This window comes from Lynx canadensis, chromosome E3 (assembly GCF_007474595.2).
Source record: "Lynx canadensis isolate LIC74 chromosome E3, mLynCan4.pri.v2, whole genome shotgun sequence".
NCBI classification, from domain to species: domain Eukaryota; kingdom Metazoa; phylum Chordata; class Mammalia; order Carnivora; family Felidae; genus Lynx; species Lynx canadensis.
The window spans coordinates 3254987-3276416 of NC_044318.1; the positions used below are offsets into that span (position 1 = coordinate 3254987).

General features: G+C 46.0%; 1 protein-coding gene across 2 annotated transcripts in view; it reads left to right on the top strand.

Moving 5' to 3' along the window:
* The window catches only part of CLUAP1 (clusterin associated protein 1), a 38470-nt gene that overhangs the window by 10077 nt on the left and 6963 nt on the right, over window positions 1–21430 (top strand). For both annotated transcript variants that reach the window (XM_030301047.1, XM_030301045.2), the window contains exons 6-10: window positions 900–983; window positions 5614–5747; window positions 9735–9876; window positions 14420–14492; window positions 20457–20564. In XM_030301047.1, coding sequence (XP_030156907.1) covers window positions 900–983; window positions 5614–5747; window positions 9735–9876; window positions 14420–14492; window positions 20457–20564 — 541 coding nt within the window. The remainder of the gene's footprint in view (window positions 1–899; window positions 984–5613; window positions 5748–9734; window positions 9877–14419; window positions 14493–20456; window positions 20565–21430) is intronic.

The following is a 21430-nucleotide window of genomic DNA, read 5'->3' on the forward strand; positions in this document are numbered from 1 at the left end:
GCCACAGAGCTGTGGCTTCATTGTGAGACTTGAACCGGAATTCCACTGGGGACTCTTTCAGCACCATCCTCTAATGAATTGAAATAATCAGTGGCCGGACTGTTGCCATGGGAGCCATGAATATGGAACTTCTCAAATTCTGTATACAGTCGTGGTCTGAGGAGGATCCCCTGTCCAGTATTTGTTTTTCATGTACTCACCGAGGACTAGTATCAGTCACGGGCAAGGCACCATGCTCTGTGTCCTTGAATAGGTCATGGTCCCTGCCGTCTGTAGTTTTCCACAGTGGGGGAGATGAGAGGCGCTGTGGAATGAAGGAAGCCCAAGACAGTTTGGGAACGTGCTGCAGAAACCTCAGAACTGCATCCATGTTAAAATCCCACGGCTCAGAGAAGTTCCTGGTACTGGTATGATAGGCACAGATGCCTCCCGTGATTAGTGGTTAATGCTAGGGGGCAGGACCAAGGTGACTCCTCTTGTTGGCTGCAGATGTCGGTGACAGGCAACTTAGAGGGAATTAATCATAGGAAAGATCCTAGAGGCTGGCAGGGGGTTCAGACGGCAGGTTGAGCTGCACTTGTTTGGGGTTCCCACGAATGAATATAGGTAAAGAAGCAAACTTGGGAGTAAAGATGATAGAGGTGGGCTCAGTTTTGTCTGTGGCGTTGTGGGGACGTGGGGCCTGTAACTGAGGAAGGCCCAGGGAGCTGGAGGGAGGCCAGGTTGGCATTAGGGTTAGAAGAACATTTGGAGGAATTGCTAGAAGAAGGGGTTTTGCATCAGAGGTCCACAATGTAATGGGACTTTAGAGCACTAGTCCATAAGCTGTATCCACATCTAGGAATTGGTTTTGAGAATTCCTCTTCTAAAAAGGAACTTCATTTCATTGTTTCTCACAGGAACTGAGAACAGAAGCAATTGCCAGACCTCTAGAAATAAATGAGACTGAAAAAGTGATGAGAATTGCAATAAAAGACATTCTGGTAAGCTTGTTTGCTTTTATTTAAAGTTTTTGTGCCTGGGACTTGAAAATAATTGATTTAGTCCCTGCCTTCTTTTTTTTTTTTAATTTTTTTTTTTCAACGTTTATTTATTTTTGGGACAGAGAGAGACAGAGCATGAACGGGGGAGGGGCAGAGAGAGAGGGAGACACAGAATCGGAAACAGGCTCCAGGCTCCGAGCCATCAGCCCAGAGCCTGACGCGGGGCTCGAACTCACGGACCGCGAGATCGTGACCTGGCTGAAGTCGGACGCTTAACCGACTGCGCCACCCAGGCGCCCCAGTCCCTGCCTTCTTAAGACAGAGCAACCCTAGTCCTGTTGACAGAGAAGGGATATGAAAGTGGGGAAGTGAAAAATGCAGAGGACATTCTAGGATACGTAGGTTGCTTACTTTTATTATTTTCCCCCTTGTTATAAATATGAAAAATTTCTCCTTCAAAATTTGTCAGTTTTAATAATTTCATAATTCACTTAAATTCTTCAATACTTTTCATAAGTAATGCTCTCTCTTATGGACTCTTCACACTTTATTTAATCATTTAATTCATCACAGTTGGGCATTTAAATGATTTTTAGATTTTCCTTTTTTTTTTTTTTTTTTTTTTTTGGTGTGGGAACCTAGGCACGGAGATTTTTAAATGGCGCCGTAACGAATAGAATGGCCGCCACCGTTAACTGCTCACCCGCCGTCAATTATGTGCTCATCTCATCTCAGGCATTCATTTGGAGGGTAGTAGTGAGGGAGACTCTCGACTCCGATGACTTTGGGTTTCAATCCCGCTTTGTGATCTTAGGCAAGTTGCTTAACCTCCTTGTGTTTCACTCTCCTCGTCTGTAAAACAGGGAGAAAGGCAGTGTCTGCCACATGGGGTCCTTCTGTGTATTCGTTGTAACAGTGTGTCAGACACAGTCTGGCCCATAGTAGGTATTCCTGTGTTATCAGCGATTCATTTTATTCAGTACACACAGGCAGGGGAGGCTTATGTAAAGCAGGAGTAGCATAAAACAAGAATTTGCTGAGAGCTGTCAATTCTAAGATTGGTAGGTTTTTATAATATCCTTGTCCTAAAACAGTAATACTCCCTGAACCCAGCACCAGGGTGCAGCCTCAGCAGGTAAGAAGGGCAGAGCAGCCGAGATGGGAGGTTGAGTGCATATAGACAGATGGATAAGTAGGTAACTATATTAAAGGTGATGAATGCCTAGGTTCTCACTCTTGGAAAAGAGAGTTAGTGGAGGAGAAAGAGAAGAAAATGAGAATGAACCCTGAAGTTGGAGCTATTGGTTAAATGCATGGTTTTCACTGGCTAGTTAGGTAGGTAGCCAGCTCCCTGCGTGTATGTCTGTGCACGTAAGTTTATGTCATATTTATATACGTACACATGCACACCCACGTCCACATTCCTATCTTTCTTACCTCTGAGCACGCTTGGCACCCACATCTAGGCTTCTAAATGCCATTCTCCACTAAAAGGAACCAGGCTCTTGAGGAGAAATGTCTGAGTCCAGAGCTGGGACAGGAAGGCACAAGATCCTTTTGGGCCAGCAAGGAAGGAAGTGCCCGAAGAATGAAAGGGGTCTGTCGGGGGGACACAGGAGCAGCTTGAGTGGGCTTCCCCTGGTTAAACTAGGGACAGTTTAAGCTTCAGAATAAATTATAGTAATGGCTTATAGAGCATTGAATGAAATGGGAGACCACGAGTTCTCACTGATATAAAAAATATTGAAAGCTGATGAAGAGAAAGTATCTGACATAGTTTCAAAGTAGCTCCCCACAGGGGCTCCTGGCTGGTTCAGTCAGAAGAGGGAGTGATTCTTCATCTTGGGATTGTGAGTTCGAGCTCCACACTGGGTGTAGAGATTACTTAAAAAAGAAAAAAAAAGGCTCCCCACAAAAGTACTTACTAATTACAGAGGACAAAAGAGTAACTTCCCATGAGAATCCTGGCAGACACCCCCTTAATCCAGTGGTCAAAGTGAACATCACAGGTAATGGAACAAATCAGAATTCTGCCCCCGGAAATATGCACCAGGTACGGTCATATCTGTGCTTTCCTGCTGAAGCTGCGTGTTCGGAAGCTGATCAGACAAAGGCACATTGAAGGGCATTCTGCAGGTTACTTGGCTCGTACTCTTCACCAGCGGAAAGTACGCGGAAGTCCAGGAAAGCCCGAGGAGGTGTGCTGACGGGACGCCAAGGGTGACTTTCGCCTGGTGTTAAGGACTTCATGGGGACAAGTGGGGAGACCTGAGAGGGTCTGAGGACTGGATGGTGGTAGTGCATCCGTGTCCATTTCACGAGCCAGTGATTGAGGAGGAGAGAACCTCATTCATGCACAATACAGAGTCAAGTATTTAGCGGTGATGGGGCCTCAAGTCGGCAACCGTGTCTGACCTAGGCCAGGAGAAAATGCTTCGTGTTCTACACCAGCTGTTGGTAAGTTGTGATGGCTTCTCAGTTGAAAAGTTAACTGCTTGTCCGTGTTCTGGCTGGATGGAGTTAACATGGCATGAATGTGCCTTTAGCACTACGTATGTATTAGGAGTACAGTAGCCAAATGAGGGCCCAGTTCATTTCCCGGAGAACCCTCTATGCACGCTTGCATGCTTGTATGTGTTATTTATTATTTCCTTTCTTTAATTGAAGTGTGGTTGGCACACAGTGCTACATTAGCTTCAGGTATGCGACATAGTTGGTGAACACCTTTTCAGGTGTCTGTTAAGTGTTGCAAAGTATCCATGATATTTGATAATTCTAAAAGCAAAACCAAAACAACAGCGTGGATACTTAAAAGGGGTTATTATTTATTTATAGGCCATTTATTTCAGGCTAGGGGAAATTGTATTTATCACACTGGTGTTTCTTATTTGAGGAGTGCATACCTTTAAAAAAATTGTTTTGTTTTATTTTTTTTAATGTTTATTTATTTTTGAGAGAGAGAGACAGCACGAGTGGGGGAGGAGCAGAGAGAGAGGGAGACACAGAATCAGAAGCAGGCTCCAGGCTCTGAGCTGTCAGCACGGAGCCTGACGCGGGGCTCGAACTCACAAACCGTGAGATCATGACCTGAGCTGAAGCTGGATGTGCAACCGACTGAGCCACCCAGGCGCCCCTAAAAAATTGTTTTTATTCTTTTTTTAAGTTTATTTATTTTTGAGAGACACTCACACAGAATGCAAGTGGGGGAGAGGCAGAGAGAGAGAGCGAGACACAGACTCCGAAGCAGGCTCCAGGCTCTGAGCTGTCAGCACAGAGCCCGATGTGGGGCTGGAACTCATGAACTGCGAGATCATGACCTCAGCTGAAGTTGGATGCTCAACCGTTGAGCCACCCAGGGGCCCCAAGTTGTTTTTATTCTTGAAGTCAGATAAATGCACTAGGCTTAATCTGACTTTGAGTCAGAGAAATAGTTGCCATCAACTTGAGTTTTTTGTTTAGAAACTCCCCTTGTCTTCTTGTGAGTGAGTTTAGATCTCTTTTGGGATTTTTAAAGCACTTGCAGCAAACGGATAGTGATACGATTATTTTCATGAAAGCACCTTGGAAATGATGAGTGTACTTAGTAGAAAAAAATGAAACCATAAATAAACAATAGAGGTGGTTGCTTCCAAAGATATATAGTCTTTGACAGTCACGGAGTGTCCACGCTCCTTAGAGGGTTTCTTTGTGGACCCCACAGCGTGTCATAGACTTGCAGGTGAGCAGACACGAGGCCTTCGTGGGTGAGGACATGTGTGTGGGGTCCTGGTGGGCAGAAGCCCGCCTCAGGCGTCGGGGACAGGCAGAGTTGGGACGTCAGAACTTGGGAGGCAGCCCCACGCTCCCGGACACCATTCCTGCTGCGGCCGATGGCAGCTCGGAGCCCAGGCCCGGCCCGGCCGGCTTCCCAGACTGGCGTGAGACAACAGGGAGGCCTGCGGTTTGTCCGTGATCTCTCTCTTTCCCTTCGCCTTCTTTCCCAGGCCCTGCTACCCACGCTCCGGCCCGAAGGCCAGGTCCGCTGAGGGGGCCGCTTTCACACTGCCTTCACGCGGTAGTTTCTCTGTTTTAGTCTGTAGTCGAGGTTTACTTGCCGGGGAGAGAAGAGGTGCCTTCTGTCTCGGTCCCAGCAGGCAGGATTAGGGCTGGGACCCCCTAAGGTTTCTTTCTGTCGCCTTCTAAATAAAGCCATGCTTGCGTGTGCACACGTTTTGTGAGTCAGATGTTTGTAAGCAGGGGAGTAACCTGACCGGTGTAAACAGAGGCAGACTACCAACTCAGAGCAGTAGCTGGGTGACCAGTCTAAACAAGTGAGCTGCGCAGGAGGCCTTGGGAGCCTCTCCCCTCTGCCCAGGACGCTGATTTTTCCGTCTTCATTTGTTTCCCTGGCAAGAAACCACCTCTTCTCGTGGAAAAAGGACGGTCATTTTTTTCTGGGCCTGTGTGGTGTTCCCTCTGCAACGAGTTGGTTAACTGAGTGATGGCCAGGGGCGGGTTTGCCCTGTTCGCTGACTCTGCTTTCCCGTAGCCTGTGTCTCGGTGCCCGCCGAGTCGCGAAGTCCCTCCTTGCCGAGAGTCGGGTTGGTGTTCCTTGTTGGCACCCGCCTCATTCACTTCCTGTTCACTGTAGGCACAGGTTCAGAAGACTAAAGACCTGCTCAATAACGTGGCCTCTGACGAAGCTAATTTAGAAGCCAAAATTGAGAAGAGGAAATTAGAACTGGAAAGAAATCGGAAGCGACTCCAGACTCTGCAGAGTGTCAGGTAGATACGAACACCTGAAGGATGAGTAGACTGTCGTCTTTGAAAGTTCCAGCAGAGTGAGCGAGCGGCACACGGGCAGCGGGGACGGCCTCCTGTGGGACTGTCTCGGCTTCCCGGTGTACGGGCGACGCTCACGGTAACGAGCGCTCTGTGCAGCTCGTGCTCCCCCTGCTTTCACTGTACCCGGAGCCTCCCCTCAGGCTTCTACAGCTTCTCGGAATGCAGGGCCGAGTGAGTGAGTCCACATGGTGAATGTTGTGCGAGGCTCGTCTCCTGAGATCTGGGCCTTGCCGTAAATGAGGGGTAACAGAAGCACGCTCCCCTTTCTCAGTGTGAGTAGATTTTAGACCTTTATCATTCTTCACCGGTAATTCATCTTTCTCTTGGCTTTCCATCACCGAAAACCTCTTTTCCAGGGAATATGGATGATAATGGGGGCGCCAAACGCCTTCTAGGTCGTTGGAGCCTTCCAAGTGTGTTTCTCACGTTTTCTTGGAGCCTGTGGGCACTCTTTCTCTTTCTCTCTCTCTCTCTCATTTTGTACCCTCCTTTGCTTGCTGTGTCTCTTTGTCATTTTCTCTCCCGTGCCACTACTTTTTCTCCCTTTCCGTCGTCCCTTCATTTTTCTCTCTTTGCTTCTTCCTCCGTGTAGCTCCTGCACCTGTTTGAATGTCTTGCCGTTTTGAGATACTGGTGACTGGGCCACAGTCTGGCTGCTGTCCTGAGACCTGAGGGAAGGCAGCGCCTGGGGTAACCCAGGGAGCACTGCAGGCTTCCTCCCAGCCATGGGCAAGACCACGTCCTTCCACCTCTGGAATGTGGCCCACCTAATATGTTTGTCTCGTTAAAAAATTCTGCCTTTCAAGCATAAATTCATTTTTGTTAAGTCTCGTACCCTTTTTTTCCCACATAGATTTTTAATTTTCTTAATTTTGTTTAATTTACGTCCAAATTACTTAGCATATAGCGCAACAGTGATTTCAGGAGTAGATTCCTTAGTGCCCCTCCCCCATTTAGCCCCTCCCCCCTCCCACACCCCCTCCAGTAACCCTCTGTTTGTTCTCCATATTTAAGTCTCTTATATTTTGTCCCCCTCCCTGTTTTTATATTATTTTTGCTTTCCTTCCCTTATGTTCATCTGTTTTGTATCTTAATATCCTTATATGAGTGAAGTCGTATGATATTTTTCTTTCTGTGACTAATTTTGCTTAGCATAATACCCTCTAGTTCCATCCATGTAGTTGCAAATGGCAAGATTTTATTTAAAAAATTTTTTTTACATTTATTTATATATTTTTGAGAGAGACAGAGCACAAGTGGGGGAGGGGCAGAGAGAGGGGGACACAGAATCCGAAGCAGGCTCCAGGCTGTGAGCTGTCAGCACAGAGCCCGATGTGGGACTCAAATTCACAGACCACAAGATCATGACCTGAGCCAAAGTCAGATGCTCAGCTGACTGAGCCACCCAGGCACCCCAAGATTTCATTCTTTTTGATTGCTGAGTAATACTCCAGTGTGTGTGTGTGTGTGTGTGTGTGTGTGTGTGTGTATGTGTATATATATACACACCACATCATCTTTATCCATTCATCCATCAATAGACATTTGGGCTCTTTCCATACTTTGGCTATTGTCAACATTGCTGCCATAAACATTGGGGTGCATGTGCCCTTTCGAAACAGCACACCTGTATCCCTTAGATAAATACCTAGTAGTGCAATTGCTGGGTCATAGGGTGGTTCTATTTTTAATTTTTTGAGGAACCTCCATACTGCTTTCCAGAGTGGCTACACCAACTTGCATTCCCACCAACATTGCAAAAGAGATCCTCTTTCTCTGCATCCTCGCCAACATCTGTTGTTGCCTGAGTTGTTAATGTTAATTCTGACAGGTGTGAGGTGGTATCGCACTGTGGTTTTGATTTGTATTTCCCTGATGATGAGCGATGTTGAGCATTTTTTCATCTGTCGGTTGGCCATCTGGATGTCTTCTTTGGAGAAGTGTCTGTTTATGTCTTTTGCCCATTTCTTCACTGGATTATTTGTTTTTTGGGTGTTGAGTTTGATAAGTTCTTTATAGATTTTGCATATAACCCTTCATCTGATATAGCGTTTGCAAATATCTTCTCCCATTCTGCCGGTTGCCTTTTAGTTTTGCTGATTGTTTCCTTCACTGTGCAGAAGCTTTTTATTTTGATGAGGTCCCAGTAGTTTATTTTTGCTTTTGTTTCCCTTGCCTCTGGACACATGTTGAGTGAGAAGTTGCTACAGCCAAGGTCAAAGAGGTTTTTACCTGCTTTCTCCTCGAGGATTTTGGTGGCTTCCTGTCTTACATTTAGGTCTTTCATCCATTTTGAGGTTATTTTTGTGTCTGGTGTAAGAAAGTGGTCCAGGTTCATTCTTCTGCATGTCGCTGTCCAGTTTTCCCAGCACCACTTGCTGAAGAGACTGTCTATTCCATTGGATATTCTTTCCTTCTTTGTCAAAGATTAGTTGGCCATATGTTTGTGGGTCCATTTCTGGGTTCTCTGTTCAGTTCCATTGATCTGAGTGTTTGTTCTTGTGCCAGTACCATACTGTCTTGATGATGACAGCTTTGTTATACAGTTTGAAGTCCGGGATTGTGTCCTGCTTTGGTTTTCTTTTTCAAGAAAGCTTTGGCTATTTGGGGTCTTTTCTGGTTCCATACATATTTTAGGATTTTTTGTTCTAGCTCTGTGAAGAATGCTGGTGGTATTTTGATAGGGATTGCATTGAATATGTAGATTGCTTTTGGATACTATTGACATTTTAACAATATTTGTTCTTCCTATCCAGGAGCATGGAATCTTTTTCCTTTTTTTGTGTGTGCCTTCTTCAATTTCTTTCATAAGCTTTGGATAGTTTTCAATGTATGGATTTTTCACCTCTTTGGTTAGATTTCTCATATCCTTTTAATAGAAAAGTTTGTTTTTGCTCTAGTCCCAAAGATAATCTCTTACTTTTTAATTTATGTTTTTGTTTTGTTTTGTTTTGTTTTTTGAGAGAGAGTGTGAGCAGGTCCGGGGCAGAGAGAGAGGAGAGAACCAGAATCCAAAGCAGGCTCCACACTGCCAGCAAGGATCCTGATGCGGGGCTTGAACTCATGAGCCACGAGATCATGACCTGAGCTGAAGTCGAAAGCTTAACTGACTGAGCTACCCAGGCACCCCTCTCTGTATATTTTTAAAACAAGAGAGGGGCACCTGGGTGGCTCAGTCGGTTAAGCGTCCGACTTCGGCTCAGGTCATGATCTCACAGTTCTTGGTTCGAGCTCTGCTCTGTGCTGACAGCTCAGAGCCTGAAGCCCGTTTCAGATTCTGTGTCTCCCTCTCTCTCTGCCTCTCCCCTGCTCATGCTCTTTCTCTCTCTCTCTCTCTCTCATTCAAAAATAAATAAACATTAAAAAAAAAGATTTATAAATAAATAATAAAAATGCATTTCTGCGACGCCTGAGTGGCTTAGTTGGTTAAGTGTCCGGCTCTTGATTTCTGCTCAGGTCATGATCCCAGGGTTGTGGGATTGAGCCCCGTCTCAGGCTCTGCACTGAGCATGGAACCTGCTGGCTGCCCCTCACCCACCTTTCTCTCTTTCTCTCGCAAAACAAAGAAAAAATACATTTCTCTCTCTGTATATATATCTATGCACAGAAAAGTCTGGAAGGATGTTTATCAAATATTCAGTGCTTGTACCTGGTGATAGGATTATGAGTAATCTTTACCTTATTCTTCATACTTTGAAGATTATTTTCAAGTTTTTACAAAGAGCTTTTGATCAACAAACAAACTAAGCTGTTGCTTTTGAGGGGAGGGAGGAGGAAAGGCAAATGAGCTTTAAGCAGCTTCCAGATGAAGACACTTCTCCATGAAGGCTTTCCACAGCAGACCATGCTGGGGCCTGGGGCTCAGCATACTAATCTCAACTGTCTTTTGATGAATCTTTCACTTTTTATTTCACTTGGTTGTTGTAGGCCGGCCTTTATGGATGAATATGAGAAGATCGAGGAGGAGTTGCAGAAGCAGTATGACATTTATCTGGAGAAATTTCGAAATCTGGCTTATCTGGAACAGCAGCTTGAAGACCATCATAGGATGGAGCAAGAGAGGTTTGAGGTGAGCGCTTAGCCCGCTCCTCTCTACAGACCGTTCCTTCTGGCGTGGGATTCTGTACTTGGTGGCATGTCGGTTTGTAAATGTTGTCGTGGGGGAACACATTCCCTGGATGGTCCTTCTCCCTGATCAAGTCTGCGGATCGCTCACGCAGCTCTTCTCTTTTGCTGGTGGTGTGGCCTGGACTCCAGGCTGGTCGGATCTCTGATGGGTTTGGTCCGTTAGGGCGGCAGACAGGGCTGCCACGTGACCTGCGCAATCGCACAAGACTTAGCTTAGGAGGGCCTGTGCTTGCTTTAATGCTGTGCCGTCACTGGTTTGGAATTCTTAATAATTTTTTATGTATTTATTTACTTTTAATGTTTATTTATTATTGAGAGAGACAGAGCGTGAGCATGGGAGGGTCAGAGAGAGGAGGAGACACAAAATTCAAATGAGGCTCCAGGCTCTGAGCTGTCAGCACAGAGCCCAACGCGGGGCTCGGACTCACAAACCGTGAGATCGTGACCTGAGCCGAAGTCGGACGCCCAACCGACTGAGCCACCCAGGCGCCCCTGAATTCTTAATAATTCTTTTTTTTTTAATTTTTTTTATTTTTATTTTTATTTTTTTTATATATATGAAATTTATTGACAAATTGGTTTGCATACAACACCCAGTGCTCATCCCAAAAGGTGCCCTCCTCAATACCCATCACCCACCCTCCCCTCCCTCCCACCCCCCATCAACCCTCAGTTTGTTCTCAGTTTTTTTTTTTGTTTTTTTTTTTAAATTTTTTTTTCAACGTTTTTTTATTTATTTTGGGACAGAGAGAGACAGAGCATGAACGGGGGAGGGGCAGAGAGAGAGGGAGACACAGAATCGGAAACAGGCTCCAGGCTCCGAGCCATCAGCCCAGAGCCTGACGCGGGGCTCGAACTCCCGGACCGCGAGATCGTGACCTGGCTGAAGTCGGACGCTTAACCGACTGCACCACCCAGGCGCCCCTGTTCTCAGTTTTTTGTTTTTTGTTTTTTTTTTTTTTTTTCAACGTTTATTTATTTTTGGGACAGAGAGAGACAGAGCATGAACGGGGGAGGGTCAGAGAGAGAGGGAGACACAGCATCGGAAACAGGCTCCAGGCTCTGAGCCATCAGCCCAGAGCCCGACGCGGGGCTCGAACTCACGGACCGCGAGATCGTGACCTGGCTGAAGTCGGACGCTTAACCGACTGCGCCACCCAGGCGCCCCCCCTGTTCTCAGTTTTTAACAGTCTCTTATGCTTTGGCTCTCTCCCACTCTAACCTCTTTTTTTTTTTTTTTTTTTTTCCCTTCCCCTCCCCCATGGGTTCCTGTTAAGTTTCTCAGGATCCACATAAGAGTGAAACCATATGGTATCTGTCTTTCTCTGTATGGCTTATTTCACTTAGCATAACACTCTCCATTTCCATCCACGTTGCTACAAAAGGCCATATTTCATTTTTTCTCATTGCCACGTAGTATTCCATTGTATATATAAACCACAATTTCTTTATCCATTCATCAGTTGATGGACATTTAGGCTCTTTCCATCATTTGGCTATTGTTGACAGTGCTGCTGTGAACATTGGGGTACAAGTGCCCCTATGCATCAGTACTCCTGTATCCCTTGGATAAATTCCTAGCAGTGCTATTGCTGGGTCATAGGGTAGGTCTATTTTTAATTTTCTGAGGAACCTCCACACTGCTTTCCAGAGCGGCTGCACCAATTTGCATTCCCACCAACAGTGCAAGAGGGTTCCCGTTTCTCCACATCCTCGCCAGCATCTATAGTCTCCTGATTTGTTCATTTTGGCCACTCTGACTGGCGTGAGGTGATATCTCAGTGTGGTTTTGATTTGTATTTCCCTGATAAGGAGCGACGCTGAACATCTTTTCATGTGCCTGTTGGCCATCTGGATGTCTTCTTTAGAGAAGTGTCTATTCATGTTTTCTGCCCATTTCTTCACTGGGTTATTTGTTTTTCGGGTGTGGAGTTTGGTGAGCTCTTTATAGATTTTAGATACTAGCCCTTTGTCCGATATGTCATTTGCAAATATCTTTTCCCATTCCGTTGGTTGCCTTTTAGTTTTGTTGGTTGTTTCCTTTGCTGTGCAGAAGCTTTTTATCTTCATAAGGTCCCAGTAATTCACTTTTGCTTTTAATTCCCTTGCCTTTGGGGATGTGTCGAGTAAGAGATTGCTACGGCTGAGGTCAGAGAGGTCTTTTCCTGCTTTCTCCTCTAAGGTTTTGATGGTTTCCTGTCTCACATTTAGGTCCTTTATCCATTTTGAGTTTATTTTTGTCAATGGTGTGAGAAAGTGGTCTAGTTTCAACCTTCTGCATGTTGCTGTCCAGTTCTCCCAGCACCATTTGTTAAAGAGGCTGTCTTTTTTCCATTGGATGTTCTTTCCTGCTTTGTCAAAGATGAGTTGGCCATACGTTTGTGGGTCTAGTTCTGGGGTTTCTATTCTATTCCATTGGTCTGTGTGTCTGTTTTTGTGCCAATACCATGCTGTCTTGATGATTACAGCTTTGTAGTAGAGGCTAAAGTCTGGGATTGTGATGCCTCCTGCTTTGGTCTTCTTCTTCAAAATTGCTTTGGCTATTCGGGGCCTTTTGTGGTTCCATATGAATTTTAGGATTGCTTGTTCTAGTTTCGAGAAGAATGCTGGTGCAATTTTGATTGGGATTGCATTGAATGTGTAGATAGCTTTGGGTAGTATTGACATTTTGACAATATTTATTTTTCCAATCCATGAGCAGGGAATGTCTTTCCATTTCGTTAAATCTTCTTCAATTACCTTCATAAGCTTTCTATAGTTTTCAGCATACAGATCCTTTACATCTTTGGTTAGATTTATTCCTAGGTATTTTATGCTTCTTGGTGCAATTGTGAATGGGATCAGTTTCTTTATTTGTCTTTCTGTTGCTTCGTTGTTAGTGTATAAGAATGCAACTGATTTCTGTACATTGATTTTGTATCCTGCAACTTTGCTGAATTCATGTATCAGTTCTAGCAGACTTTTGGTGGAGTCTATCGGATTTTCCATGTATAATATCATGTCATCTGCAAAAAGCGAAAGCTTGACTTCATCTGAATTCTTAATAATTCTTAAGTGCATTTTAATTTGCACTGAGTTCCATGGAGTAGGTGACTGGCCTTGGGTAGATTTCTAAAAATTTGCTTGGTCAGGTCACTGAAAGATTTTCAGGCCCTGCTTAATTGAAAGTAGTTTATCAGATACTGCTTTATAAAGAGGAAACGCAGTTTATTGATTATTGTGGGAAGTGTGTGTGACCCAGAGCAAGCGGTCGTCCGGGTTCCTCTCATCCCATTGTTCCAGGCCATTTAGGAAAGAGTGGTTCAGGTCCTAGCATGAGCTGGTAAATACGGATTTCAGAGCAAAGGAGAAATGGACCAAGTTACTCTCGTGTTTTGAATTGCTACTATCTCTTGGGGATATTTCTGCTTAACCCCAGAATGGTCCCTTGGAATCCGTGTTCATGCTGAAACTGGTCTGTAACCTCCCTCTCTCACGCTGTCCTTGGCAGCTTTCGGCATAAAGGTTATGCCACCTTCTTAAAAGCTGGGTGTTTGAATGAGGTGGAGCTGTTTGGTTGTACAGGACGGCCGGCGGGGGGTGGCTGATGCTTTCCTGGGGACACCTTTATCTTGACACGGAGCCGGTTGCCACCACTGCTGTATGGCAGGGGCAGGTCACGGAGCAGCAAGGGTGCAGGACAGGCCCGTGGTGAGGACAGTGTCTGGGGAAGAGCAGAAAAGGGCCGTGAACGTAAAGTGAGCATTCTGTGGTGTCACGCGGGGCCGCCCCCAGGTGTGGAGGTCGTGCCGAAGACGTGGCCCGGGGACGAGCATTCCTTCCTCTGCTCACACCTGCTCGGTGTGTTCATAACTCCTGCGCCCTGAAGGTAGCTCGTGCCTCAAACAGTGCTTGTTTCTTGATGTGTAGAATGACACCAAAGTTTTAAAAGCCACTGTCCTCCCCCATTCTCTCTTTTGACCGTAATCAGGGCCACATTTTGTCACCTAGCTGAGGTATTAGCTTTTATCCCCCTAGGACTTAGACTAGTTTTTATTTCTTTTCTCTTGTCACCCAGATCAGTTTCACCATTTAGCATCTTCTGGGGCTGGAATAGCACAGAGCAGAAAAACAATAAAATTCATGCTTTATTTTCTGAGAGCAGGAGGCCCGTACTATCCCATTCCCGATGCGTCTGCCCCGTGTCGACGTCCCACACAGACACACGGGCATTTCCCTGTCTGGTTCGGTTTTTTTCAGGGCTTCGAGGGCCCGCGGTGCCACTTCAGGCGGCCTCCCCTGGCTGGGCTGCTGGCTGATCCTGGAGAGAGGAGGCCTTGGGACCACGGCCCTGGTTCTCAGGCAGCGTTCACTGTCTCCGTGTGCTTTACGTCTTTGCTGCTTTTGCGTCACAGACTCGGCCCTGCTTATCCACGTGGTAGAGAATGATAAAACAGTCCACCAAAGGGTGATCTCTTCTGAATCTTGTTCTCGCTGTTCCATAGGAAGCTGAGAACACTCTGCGTCTGATGCAGAACAAGCTGAAGGAAGAAGAAAAGCGTCTGCTCAAGACTGAAGGTAAGACCACATGGGTAGACCGGGCTGTTTCTTCTGGACCAGCGTTTTTAGCCTTGACAAATGTATGCGTGTATTTAATTTATTTTCAAAAGGCGATTTTCTCAAAACTTCTCTATCAAGTACCATTTTAATTCACTCGAGCTCAAGAGACTGGTTCAAATTACACAGCATTCAAAGCACGTTTGATTTTCTTATCAACTAAAATACTGTTTTTCCCTGTTTAAATGATACAGTTTGAATTACGTATAATATGTAACTATAAAAGAAAATGTGGTCTCGGAGGTCTTTAGGTTCCTTATTTTAGGACCGATAGAAAGCAGGTGTCATTAATGCAGTGCATGTTAGTGGGGCACTTGCTTAGAGTTAGTCCCCTCCCATACACACCCGTCCTGTGTCCCCAGTAATCCAGGATTGTGCAGTGAGGCCGTCACCTGGGGGCAAGTGGGGGCTACCCGTATGTGAGAGCTGCGTGCTGGGGAGGAGTGTTCTCCGTGACTGCTTAGCACGTTTCCTCCACGAACTTCACCGAGGTGTCTGGGCGGCCTCAGCACATGGTCTTAATGCCGAATCAATGGCTTTGTCTCAGTTCCTCCTCCTCTTGCTTATTGCTCTCTTTTTTATGATGAAGTATTTTATTCTCTCATGCTTGAGGATGCCGTGTGTGGGACTTGGGACACGTTCCCTCCCTCTCTGTCTCTGGGCCTCTCTCCTTTTGTACTTGTTCTCTGCCTCTCTCTCCTAAATTTCAGGAAACTCTGGAAGGAGAATAGGGAGTGCTGGGAAATCCTTTAGAGGCAAGTTTAGGAAATTCCAGGGGCCTCTCTAGCCAGAGCAGCCCCCCTCACCTTTGTGGTTCCAGGTCAGGCCGGAGAGCCCGAGGCAGCCCTAAGTGATAAGCCTGCATGGAGTTTATCCCCTCCCAGGAGGCCCAGCACAAGTAAGAGCCCTGGTTGGTTGGCTGCACCCTGCTGTGTGCCTGGGCCAACCGTAAGACCTTTGTCATTGGTCTTTATTCTTCTGAACTCACGCTTTAATTTTGTGATCCACAGGTGTGGGATCTCTTGAAGGACAAATATTCTTAGGAGCATCTGTGACTTTGCTTTTTTTGGAAAAATAATGTCCCGTTTAAACCAAATTAATGAAGGAAAGCACTTAATTAGCTTGAGGGCAAAGAAGTGAGGAAAATGAGAAGAACCGTCCTAAAGTTGTTAAGATGTTCTTTCTTTGCTTTTCTGTGTATGCGGGAACATTGGCCAGAGGGTTGGGATCAGCGGGGAGTTAGATAAAAGGACACTTTTCTGAAAGACTTCTCTGAATAGAAAAGGCAAATAGGACACGGACGCAAATGAAGGGTAAGAATGAGCAAAATCCAGGAGCTGAAAGAGCTCATCTTGTTTATACCACCGTGCAGACAGCTGATTCGGTACAGTAAACCATTGTTGAGTATCTATTCTGGGTGCGAAGAAGGTTCCTTAGTGGACAAGAGACAGGGATTCTGGGGACCTCGGTGGCTTAGTCGGTTAAGCGTCCGACTTCGGCTCAGGTCATGATGTCCCAGTTCAGGAGTTCAAGCCCTGTGTCAGGCTCTGTGCTGACAGCTCGGAGCCTGCTTCTGATTCTATGTCTCCCTGTCTCTCTGCCCCTCTCCCGCTTGTGCACACTCTCTCTCGTTCTCAAAAGTAAATAAAAACATTAAAAAAAATTTAGGAAAACAAAAAAAGCAATCATTGCTTTAACTAAGCTGCTTGCCAGTGAGAGGAGACAAACAATGAGCAAACTGTGCGTGGAAAGTGAAAAATGCCTTTCGGGGTAAAGTAGAGCAGAGAGGGAGATGGTGAGGGTGTGTGGAATTGTGTTTACCTTTTTTTAAAAATTTTTAAATATTTATTTATATTTGAGAGAGAAGGGGGCAGTGTGCGAGTGGGGGATGGACAGAGAGAGGGAGACACAGAATCTGAAGCAGGCTCTAGGCTCTGAGCTGTCAGCACAGAGCCCGATGTGGGGCTTGAACTCATGAGCCGTGAGCCAAAGTGACCTGAGCCAAAGTCGGACACTTTGACCGAGCTACCCAGGCAGCCCGCGTTTACTCTTTTTAAGTTCTTTTTTTTTTTTTTTTTGAGAGAGAGAGCATGAGTGGGGTGGGGGCAGAGAGAGAGAGAGAGAGAGAGAGAATCCCAAGCAGACTGTCCACTATTAGCACAGAGCCCAATGCGGGGCTCAAACTCACAAACTGTGGGATCATGACCTGAGCCAAAATCAAGAGTTGTACGCTCAACTGACTGAGCCCCCCAGATGCCCTGGAATTGTATTTTAAATTGGGGGTCAACGTAGGCCTCCTTGGGAGATGCTATTTATGCAAAGGCTGAAAAGTGTAACTTGGAGAGGAAGGAGGTACCGGATGAGGAAAGTCCTGGGGGTCTGTAAGAAAGGGTGAGAACCAGAGCTCAGTGAGAGGATGAGTTTTGCCGAGTGAGGAAACGTGTGGGCGTGCAGGACTCAAGCTCAGGCTGGAAGATGGGTCGTGTGCTGAAGGGCTCCCATCTGATGGCTCCTGTCTTCTCTGTTACGCAGGAGGTGATGTCACCAAATTGGCTTTGTGGGTTTGGAGTAAGGGCCTGGAGTAAGAGAGAGCAAGTCTGAGTGATTAGAGACAGGTCCTTGCCCTGGGGACCTCAGAGACGAAAAAGGCCAAGTACTTTGTTCACATGCCCTGTGGTCACAGTAAGGACAGCCCTCATCTTCCCACCGTCCTTTTAAACCTCACTGTTCGTGGTAAATTTATAACTGTGCTCTCTACAGGATTCAGCACTGGAGTGTAAGGAACGTAGAGTCCTCTGATTTCATAAAATGACCCACAAATTTCTAGAAAGCACTTTAGTAACCTTGCTGGGATTTAGTTTTTATGATATAGTGGAGAGCGCATGTTCTTGCGTTCAACACTTACTTGCTGCATGCCTACTGTGTGTCAGGCCTTGTACCAGCACTGGGGGCACGGTGACAGATAAGGCGCTCAGGGAGCCGAGGCCAGAATGGTGACATCCAGTTCGTAGCCACAAGCCATGTGTGACTCTTGAGCACTTCGAGTGTGGCTCATCCAAATTGAGGAGTGCCGTTGGTGGAAAATATTTTGAAGACTTAGTATGGATGAAAAGTTAAATTACTCATTACTCATACTTTACGTTGTTTACCTGTTGAAATGGTATTTTGGATACATTGGGTTAAGTAAGACATTACTGGAATTAATTGACTTGTTTCTACTTTAATGTAGTCACTAGACCATTTTAAATTAGATCCGTCAGCCGGCATTGTGTTTCTGTTGGACTGTGCTGATGTAGAAGGAGAAACTTGGGGGCGTCTGGGGGGCTCGGCCGGTTGAACATCCATCTTCTGCTCGGGTCGTGATCTTGCAGTTCATGAGTTCAAGCCCCACGTCGGGCTTGCTGCTGTCAGCATGGAGCCTGCTTCACCTCCTGTCTCCCTCTCTCTTTCCCCCTCCCCCACTTGCGTGCACCCCCTTTCTCTCTCTCTCAAAAATAAACATCTAAAAGATAATAATAAATAAAAAGAGAAACCTGAAAAGAAACTGCCTGTAGCTTACGTGGGTATGAAGTAGTGTCTCGCTGTGCTTTGATGTAAGTTCCTGTGATGGCTAATGAAGTGCAGCATCTTTTCCTGGCTCGTTGGCCATTCGTACCAATCTTTGGAGAGATGTCTGTTCAAGTCCTTTGGACGTTTTTAAATTGGGTTGTTTTTTTATTATTGGATTGTGAGAGTTATTTGTATATTCTGGATACTAGATCCTTATGCAAATTTTGATTTGCAGATATTTTTCTCTCATTCTCTGGGCCGTCTTTTCATTAGTGCTGGCTTTTGCTGCACAAACTTTTTTCAACGTTTATTTATTTTTGGGACAGAGAGAGACAGAGCATGAACGGGGGAGGGGCAGAGAGAGAGGGAGACACAGAATCGGAAACAGGCTCCAGGCTCTGAGCCATCAGCCCAGAGCCCGACGCGGGGCTCGAACTCACGGACCGCGAGATCGTGACCTGGCTGAAGTCGGACGCTTAACCGACTGCGCCACCCAGGCGCCCCGCTGCACAAACTTTTAATGAAGTCCACACTGTTAATTTTTCTTCTGTTGTTTGCATTTTTGTGTCATATCTCAGAAACCACTGCCTAATTTAAGGTCACCAGGATTTATCCCTATATTTTCTTGGAAGACTTTTACAGTTTTAACTGTTATCCATTTTGAATTAGTCTTTGCATATGGTGTGAGGTAGGAGTCCAACTCGTTGTGCGTGTGGCTCTTTGGTTGTCCCAGCACCATTTGTTGGAAAGACTGTTCTTTCCTCTCTGAATTTTATGGGCACTCTTGTCTGCTATCCTAACTTGAACGTGTCACTGATAACTGGGTGATTTCCATGTCCGCATGCACTAATTTAGTGTATTGGCTTGAACTTGTCAGAAGAAATCCTATTGAGCCTGAGAAACATGTATTATTATTATTTTAAAATTCATGATATCATTTGATTTATATTGCAAGGGGTAATGATACAATGTCATAATAAAATGTCCATAAAAAGTGAACTCAGAAGAATAGTAATTGCGTTTTGTAGTGATTCATTTGTGTTAGTTTTTAATTATATTCTCTGTATAGGCTTTTTGTACGGTGGCGGTTCTCAGACAGATTGTGTTGAAGTCCTTGCAGGATGCTATCTATTACTAACACATCCCTGGTTCCCAGCTTACCCTCCATGCTGGAGAGCACAGCTCTTCTCTCCACGGCGAAGAAAGCAGAGAACTTTCCCTTGGTGCCCAGGCAGACGCAGCCACCCACTCACCCACTTAGAGCAGGGGCTGAGCAAAGCCTTTCCGTAGACAGACAATTACTGTACTTCCAAACTGACCTCTGACTCACTGGTCAGCACAGCGACTGCAAACTCCTCCTATTCTTTACTTCCAAAACCATTGTCTCTCCCCAGTCACAGGGAGTCAGCTGGGCAGTGAAAGCTTTTTCTCTCCACTGTGGAAACTCTCCTCCTGTAAGTTCCCATTAGGAAATGTCTAACCCACACAAGACTCTGGAAGAGTATTTAAGAAATTAACGTGTAAGAAATTAATGTGTAAGGCTGTCGCACATCTCACAATGTGAGAACGCCCTCTCTTTGTGTATCTCTGTAAGGGAATTTTCTCCAGGAAAGGAGATCGTGAGCACGAGTTCTTACAGCCACTCACTAGGTCACCGTCTTTCCCAGGCCAGCCTTTCCTGGCCTGCTCTCCTCGTCGCCTGCAGGCCCGTTTTGATGCAATCCCTCACCTCACCTCTGTCTCCTCATCTCTGTTACCCACAAAGAGCTCGAGTTGTGGTAACGCCACCTAATCCTGAACAGAGAATGGACTTTGCCCCCAATTAACCAAGAACTTCCAGCTATACCTTGACAGCTGGTGATTCAAATTGTAGTTCACCTACCAGAATAGTGTTCTGACCCAGTTTTGTCTTGCTTTGGAAAATTGTTTAAAAAACTAACCCAGTATAGGGGCGCCTGGGTGGCGCAGTCGGTTAAGCGTCCGACTTCAGCCAGGTCGCGATCTCGCGGTCCGTGAGTTCGAGCCCCGCGTCAGGCTCTGGGCTGATGGCTCAGAGCCTGGAGCCTGTTTCTGATTCTGTGTCTCCCTCTCTCTGCCCCTCCCCCATTCATGCTCTGTCTCTCTCTGTCCCAAAAATAAATAAACGTTGAAAAAAAAAAAAAAAAAAAAAGTTAAAAAACTAACCCAGTATATCCTTGTTTGCATTAACCCTTCTAAGTATCTACAGGCCAATCCTAAGAGTCTCATAAAATCTAATGCAGCAGAAGGAAGGCTGAGAAGTGCAAATGGTTTTGCACAAGAGCCTTTTGGATACAAGCTGTTTCAGAGGTAATGATGGAGCCGCCCTTTTGTTTTGCCTACTTGTGTTGCTCCCAGGTCATGACGACTCGGACGTTGACATCCAGGAGGAAGACGAATCTGACAGTGAATTGGAGGAGAGACGGCTGTCCAAGCCGCGGACGGCCATGGAGGTGCTCATGCAAGGTAGCACGACTTCTTTCTCTTGTCCCCACCTCCCGTGCCCTGTCATGGAACACTCTGGGTGGCCCCTGCTCCAGGGTTTATCCTGCTCTGTTGTCTATCAGGATTCAACTCTTAAAGTCCTCTGTGTGGTCACCTTTGCTGCTAATACTCTTACCTGTGGTCTCAAAAATAGCTGATTGTTCTTTGTGTCCTGGTCACAGAGGCCATGGGAACACACTGCTTCTGCCACTGAGCTGTGTTCTGTCCTTTTTTGGGTCCAAACTGTTCTCAGTGCACTTGCATCCCGTGTAATCAGAGAATTATGCACAGAGAAGGGACTCACACAACCATCTCTGCCTGTAAAAAACCTAGTAGTTTCTGCTTTCTCACTGCTAAAGAGCAATAAAATATCTGGACAAGTGTGGGTGCTCCCCTGGGATCTTCTTGAGGTCCCACTTTCCATCCTAAAGGGGTCCCGGTCAGTGGCTTGGGGGGGTGGTCCTTCCACATTGCCTTTTCACACAGAGGCAAGCACACACATACAGTGAAACTTAGACACAAAGATCACCTGAGACATTTTTTAACCTAAATGGGGCCAGACTCTGTGCATAGTTTTGCCGCTTGCTTTTTGTTTTTTAATGTTTATTTTGGGGGGGGGGGAGGGGCAGAGAGCTAGGGAGACCGAGAGTCTGAAATAGGCTCCAGGCTCCAAGCTGTCAGCACAGAGCCCACCGCGCGTCCCGGACTCGTGAATGGTGAAATCCTGACCTGAGCCAAAGTTGGACACCCAACTGACTGAGCCACTCGGGCACCTCCTGCAACTTGCTTTTTAAAAACATTATGATGAAATATATTAGAACTCCTCCCGTGTCAGGAAAATACAATTC